The 6,805-nt window shown below is 57.3% G+C and overlaps 1 protein-coding gene across 1 annotated transcript in view; it reads left to right on the top strand.

The window, feature by feature from the left end:
* The first annotated feature begins 1,163 nt into the window (after positions 1 to 1,163).
* Positions 1,164 to 6,805, top strand: part of BAK1 (BCL2 antagonist/killer 1) — an 8,105-nt gene continuing 2,463 nt past the window's right edge. Inside the window, exons 1-4 of the mRNA XM_029962511.1 lie at positions 1,164 to 1,357; positions 4,424 to 4,559; positions 4,655 to 4,798; positions 5,293 to 5,323. Of these exons, the coding sequence (XP_029818371.1) occupies positions 1,270 to 1,357; positions 4,424 to 4,559; positions 4,655 to 4,798; positions 5,293 to 5,323 (399 nt within the window). The 5' untranslated portion in view covers positions 1,164 to 1,269. The remainder of the gene's footprint in view (positions 1,358 to 4,423; positions 4,560 to 4,654; positions 4,799 to 5,292; positions 5,324 to 6,805) is intronic.

Genomic DNA, 6,805 nt, shown 5'->3' with positions numbered 1-6,805 from the left:
AAGAGAAGAGAAGAGAAGAGAAGAGAAGAGAAGAGAAGAGAAGAGAAGAGAGAAGAGAAGTGCTGCAAGAACCCAGGAGGAAACCGAAAACGAAAGTTCTCACGGGGTTCAAAGGGTTGGCCAAATGCAAGCTTGAAAATCATGAGTCACTGCATCTGGGTGCTGGGCCCACTTGAGAGCTCCAGAGAGCTGCTGCCAGGCTGCTCCCCCCGAGCAGCACCGAGCCCTGCCAGGGCAGGGGCTCAGCCACAGCCTTGCTGGGCCCACCCGGGGACTGGGGTGGCAGTGGAGGAAGCACCCGAGGCTTCCTCAGTGGAGGAGGGGATGGGCACCTGCATCCACTCAGGCACTCCTCGAGCTCTCTGCATCATCCCAGAGCAGGGAATCCTGTGATTCTATGATTCCAAGAGCAAGGAGAGAGGCAGCCCTGGAGCCTGGGTCTCTGCTGATCTGGGCAAGTGGGAGCCAGCTCTCTCCAAAGATCTGCTCTTGGTCTCAGCTGATGATCCTCATAATTTTTTTGTGGTTTTTTCGTCCATCCTTGGATGGGGATGTTTGAGCAAATCAGGAAACCCATTAGTTCAGCCCTGCAGAAGTCTGGCCTGGGAACATGCACTGGCATGTCAGACTGCAGGCAAGGAGCTGCTGTGATCCCTGTTAATCCTGACTGGAACCGTGTGGCCTCTCTCCCTTCTCTGCAAACCCTGGTGCTGAGGGTGAAGGAGCTGCCCCAAGCCCTGAACTGCAGGTCTGGGTTTGGGACAGCCGTGACCTTCAGGGGCAGGATGGGCCGTGCGTGTGGTTCTCATTTCATTTCCTCTCAGCCCCGGGTGAAGCCCTGCAGGTGCACTCTGCTCTGGGCTCAGGAAGTGTGGTGTTGCATCATTTCAGGGTGGAAAGAGCTGCAGCAAGCCCACGCAGAGAGGGAAGGAACCTTTTTCTGGCAAAAGCGAGAAAGTGCTCAGGAGGCATGGTAGGGAATTGTCCTTTTCTGGCAAATGACATCGGTGATAAAGAATCTCAAAGAGGAGAAATCCAGTGCAGTTAAAGGACTAAAGCAGAATTCTTTCAAGGAATGAGTGTGCCAGGCAGGGAGGAGCCAGGGCTCTGGCAGAGGATAACGGCAGCGTTCCCACTCTCCGAGCACTTCCCGGGCTGTGAGGAGCTGAGAGGCCGCAGGGCTCCAGGGGTCCTGCCGGCTGCTCAGGCCACTCACTGACCCCCCCGTGGTGTTCCAGGTGCTGCTGACATTCCCAAGCACCCCCTGCAATGGCCTCAGGGAACGATGGTGACCCACCACGGGCCCAGGGACGCCGGGGCAGCGACGGGCGCAGGTTGTCCCAGGAGCTCAACCCAGGTAAGGAGCTGCTGGGACGTTCAGGGGACGAAGGAGTTTAAACCCTTTACTTATTTTTTTTTTCATTCCCTGCTGTGTTGCTTTGCTAAGACGGGATTTCCTTCCTCCAGGGCCCTTTGCAAGGCTGGGATAACAAACCTGTGATACCTTGCTGAACTGAACTGGGAGGGCACGTGCTCGGTGCTTTTGGGAGATGCCAGGCTGGGCAGGGCTGGAGGCAAACTGGTCTGGTGGAAGGTGTTGGCACTGGGCGAGCTTTAAGGTGCCTTCCCACCCAAACCAGCTGAGGATTCTGTGCTTGGCATTGGATCAGTGTGGTGGAAGCAAGGTGGGATTGAAGGGCACGGGGAGAACAGTGTGCAGGGAGCTGCTGGACAGGACACACTGGTGCCTGGGGTGCTGTTTACTTTCCCTTCCCTGAGAGAGCAGGAGGTGCTTGGTGTTTGAATCCCAGAGGAAAGCACACCCTGGTCTCGGGCACTCACTCTCAGGGTCTGTCCCTGCGGGTGACAGCAGCTCTCCTGGGCCTGGCAGAGCTGTGGGATGAGCTGCAGCCCACCAGGAGTGGGTCAGTCTGTCCGTGTGTGAGCCCAGCCCAGCAGACTGTGCCACAGCATTTCACACTGATGGGTGTGAAAAACTGGGAACGGGGCCAAAAGGAACCTGGGAAAACCCTCAGCTCCCATTTCATCCCCAAATGATAAAATGCTGCTGTGGAACATGGTGACTCCTTGACCTGTTGGGCAGGTGAGATGTGAACCAGCTGAGTCAGCTCTGCCAATACCAGGGGCTGGGAGCTGCCCTGAACCCTTTGGGTGCCTGACAGTGCTGTTTGTGCTCTGGTATTGCCTGGTCTCCTGTCCACCTCAGAGTCCCATTTGTGCCAGATCCTGTGATTACACTGGAAGGAAAACTACCCCATCCTTCCCCATGCTGAAGTCCAGGAGGATGAAAATACCCAAACAGGAGCATGGTTTGCATGTGCTGGTTTCCTGTTGAGGAAACTGAGACACCGAAGTGAAAACCAGTGAGAGGGTCAGGCCCTGAGCTCTGACCACGCTGGGTCACAGTCACAGTTCTTGTTTGCTTGCAGGCACTTAAGGGCCTTCCTGGCATCCCTCTGCCTCCCAAAACTCAGGAGGTTCCTCTGGAATTTGGAGGATTCCAGAGGAATCCTGCATGCCTCTTAGGCAGAAGCCTTGTGGGCTCCAGTGGCAGCAGGAATGTGCAGATGTCACCAGCACGTGCCATGGGATTGCAGGGTGGAAGGAGGCTTTTGTCACAGGGGTTGAGCCTGGATTTCATTTGGGGTTCTGTTTGCTTATCTTTGGATGCAGAAGAGATTTATCTGCTGCTCGAGAATTTGGTTTGTTATCATTGTGACCCAAAGCAAATGTGTGTCTGTTCTCCTGTTTTTGTTTTACTAAAAATAGCACCTGAGGTAATTAAACCAGGGTTATTTTTAGCGCACCAATTTCCTCTTCTGTCTGGCAGTGTAACCCTCCTCTCCCTGAAACTCTGAGTCAGTCACTTTCCTTTTCTCAGGGGAGCCTTCACGGGCTCCTCTGCTTCCCAGAAGGTAACATCTGTTTGCCAGCAAATAAACCCGTTCCTGCAAAACAAAAACCACGCCCTGAAAACACAGCGATGGGGTTTGTCACTTCCCTTCCCTCTGTTTACCCAACCTGGAGTCGGTGTAACCTGAGCACGACAGGCCCTGTCCTGTCCCCACAGCCCTCTGGGACACCGAGATGGGACCAGCCAGAAAAACCCTCCAGGGAGGGCAGTGGTGTGCTGGGGGGACCTGGGTACGGGGTCTGTGGGGCAGCATGGCCAGGACAGCTGTGTCCAACAGGCCAGGTCCTCACTTCCCAGCCCCAGGACATTGCTCAGGCAGGAACATCTCAGGTTGGAAATGCAGATTCCCGTTGCTGCAGAGCTGCTTGGCCAGTCTGGATACCCTGGGATGGTGGGATGGGGTTTTAGCTGGGTTGGCTGCAGTGAGCTGCACTGCTGGACCTGCTGTCACCAGCCTGGCAGGACAATCCCCCAAACCCACAGTCCTGCAGGATCCTCCACTCCTGACCTTCCCCCAGGCAGCACCTTGACCTGGCTTTGCACCCCAGTTGTGTCTGTGAATCTCCACCCTGAGGGTGATGCTCTGCCAAAGGAGCTGAGCTCTGACCCAGCCCCAGCACTCCTGTCCCCTTCAAACTTTTATGCTGGAAAAGACACTGGGAAGAACAATGTTAGTGCTCCCTCAGGGCCAGCTCCCTGAGCCTGTGGGGTGGCTCTGCGGGCTGACACTTGTTTGGGAGCTGCTGCCCCAGCCCACAGGGATTCTGGAGCCACCGAAACTGAGCTCTGACCCAAGACACCCCGTGACAGAGCAGGGAATTTCCCCAGAGCCACGGGACGGGTGTGATAAGGTATCGGTCACCACGGGGCCAGACTGCCTGGCCAGGGGCTCCCTGCTCCAGAGGGGCAGGTCCTGGGCACATCCCTGGGCAGTGTGGGCACAGGGACACGTGTGGGGCTGGAGAAGGTTGTTTGGGCACAGGGACACGTGTGGGGCTGGAGCCATCACAGACACGTGCACGTGGGGGGACACCAGTTGTTCCTGCCACACAAGGGCACAGCCCTCGGTGACGCCGAAACCCAGCATTGTTTGCTGAGGGCTGATGGGCAGCACCAGGCTGAGCTTTGCCTCCAGTCCGAGCTGGGATCTGAGATTCCTGAATCGTTTGTGCTGAGCAATGTCCTTATCGAGAGGCTGGAGAGCTGCCAGGTGCTCCAACATCTGGTTTGTGTTGTGACAGTCCCAGGGCTGCCTCTTGCCGAAACTGGATTCCAAAGGTGGGCTGTGCCCCCAGGAGCACAACTGGCTTCAAAATTATTTTTCTGAGGCCTAACTTCTGTTGGGTGCTTCTTGGGTTTACTGCAAAAGGCAGCTGTTAATACAAATGGCACAAATTTAGGCTGAAAATGAGGGAATGGTCTCTTTCCAACTTGGGAAAGGGGGACGATGAGCTTCTCCCTTGACTTTTCTCCCTCCTGTGTGTGTAGAAGCCCGAGTGGCAGCGGAGGCAGAGGAGGTGTTTCGGAGCTATGCCTTCTACCGCTACCGGCAGGAGAGGGAGGAGAGAGGGGCGGAGGTGCCCCCAGACCCAGAGATCGAGCAAATCCAGCAGGACGTGGAGAGGTAAATCCCTGGCACCAACCCCGTGCACGTCCCTCTGCCCATCCCGAGCCAGAGCCAGCCCTGCCCGGCCACACTGACCCCTGTTCCCTCGGCAGCACCGGGAGCCAGGTGGGGCAGCGCTTGGCCATCATCGGGGACGACATTTACAGGCGCTACGACGCCGAGTTCCGCACCATGCTGGACACCCTGCAGCCCACGGCGGCCAACGCCTACGAGCACTTCACCAAGATCGCCTCCAGGTAAGGCCCTGGCAGGTGGAGCCTTCTCCTGGAGCTCAGCAGGGAACGGGGTCAGACGGGTGCAGTGCTGTCAGTCAAACCCTCTCCCCCTCTCTGGCTCTGTCCCAGCACACAGGGATGATCCCAGCACACAGGGATGATCCCAGCACACAGGGATGGTCCCAGCACACAGGGATGATCCCTGCACACAGGGATGATCCCAGCACACAGGGATGGTCCCAGCACACAGGGATGATCCCAGCACACAGGGACTGTCCCAGCACACAGGGATGATCCCAGCACACAAAGTGTGTCCCAGCACACAGGGACTGTCCCAGCACACAGGGATGATCCCAGCACACAGGGATGGTCCCAGCACACAGGGATGGTCCCAGCACACAGGGACTGTCCCAGCACACAGGATTGAATCCGCAGCACACAGGGATGGTCCCAGCACACAGGGATGGTCCCAGCACACAGGGATGATCCCAGCACACAGGCTCTGTCTGTTCAAGCTTCACCCACTGTCCCTGGGCCGAGCTCCCAGTGAGCCCACCCTGACTGTTTCTGTGTTTCCTGCCTGTCTGCTCCTCCTCCTGTGCCTTGCTAGGACAGTCTTCCCCTGACAGGCACCTCAGTCCTTGCAGGAGCTGACTGGGGTCAGACAGCCTGGGGGATGTGCCCGTGCATCTGTAGCCAAGTGAATGTCCCTGTGCCCCTTCAGGGGCACAACCAGCCCTGGGCCAAGGCAGAGCTGCTGCTGGTCCTGCTGCTGCCTGCTCCAGGCTGGGACATCCCGAGGAGTCTGGCTGCCAGAGGCACAAATGCAGCCACAGGATGTGGGGAGGGAACAGTTCTCACTGCCTTTGGTGTGGTCACAGGAGTCATGGAATCACGGAATGGTTTGGGTTGGGAGGGACCTTGAAGATCATCTCATTCCAACCCCCCTCCATGGGCAGGCTGCTCAGGGCCACATCCAGCCTGGTCCACATGGAGCAGGGATCCCTCAGGATGGGGGATTCTCCACAGGCTGGTAGAGCTTGTGCAGGTGCTGCACATCCAGCTGCCCCTCCCAAAGCACAGCCACAGGTGAGTGAGGGACAGACCTGCAGTGCCTGAGGTACAGCTCTGACCGAGGTGGCAGCCAGGGCTGCAGTGCCCACCCCGTGTGGCTGCAGGGACACCAGGACACTGCACACTCCGTTGTTTGCCCAGGCTCGGGCAGGAGGCAGAGGCAGGAGGGTTCTCTGTGTTCCCATGGCTCCTCTGAGCACCCCTGGCTCTGCACAGCCCCCTCTGTTTGTGTCTAACTGCTTCTCTTCTGTCCTTTTCCTGCTCCCCTGCCCGGGAAGCCGCGCTGGCTGAGGCGGTAACGCACTCAGGTAAAATAACCCCTGTCCTTCTCCCTGTGCTCTGCTCCCTCCAGGGCTCTAACTCCCCTCTCCCTCCATACCTGTGCCAAGGCTCTGCAGGGAGCAGTGCAGGCACCACCAGAACAGGGCAGCAGGTTGAAACACAGGGCCTCAGTCTACTCTCTTTTTTATTTTTTATTCCCTTCTCGCTTGCTTTGCTGGAAACCAGGAAAAACACCTTCAAAAACCGGTCTAGATAAATCAGTGTCAAACCTGCCCTCAGCAGCCAAACCCTGGAGAAGACCCATTTGGGAGCCTCTTCCAGCCACAAAATCACCATGTCTGTGTGGCTGGGATGAGCCTCAAGGACTGGTGCAGCATTCCCAGCCCTGCAACCACAGAATCACAGAACTGTTTGAGTTGGAAAAGCCCTCTAAGGTTATTAAGTACAACTATTCCCCCAGCACCGCCAAAACCACCATTAAACCACGTCCCCAAGGGCCACATCCATGTGGCCTTTAAATCTATCCAGGGATGGTGACTCCACCACTGTTCTGTGCCAGGGCTGGACAACCCTTTCAGTGAAAAAACTCTCCCCAATATCCAACCTGCACCTCCCCTGGTGCAACTCCGGGGCCGTTTCCTCCCGTCCTGCCCGTGCCTCTCGAGCTCCCTC

This window comes from Manacus vitellinus, unplaced genomic scaffold (genome assembly GCF_001715985.3).
Source record: "Manacus vitellinus isolate BGI_N305 unplaced genomic scaffold, ASM171598v3 scaffold_47_pilon, whole genome shotgun sequence".
In the NCBI taxonomy this organism is placed as follows: Eukaryota; Metazoa; Chordata; class Aves; order Passeriformes; family Pipridae; genus Manacus; species Manacus vitellinus.
Note: the sequence above shows the minus strand (reverse complement) of the source record. Positions and strands in the feature narration are given on the sequence as shown.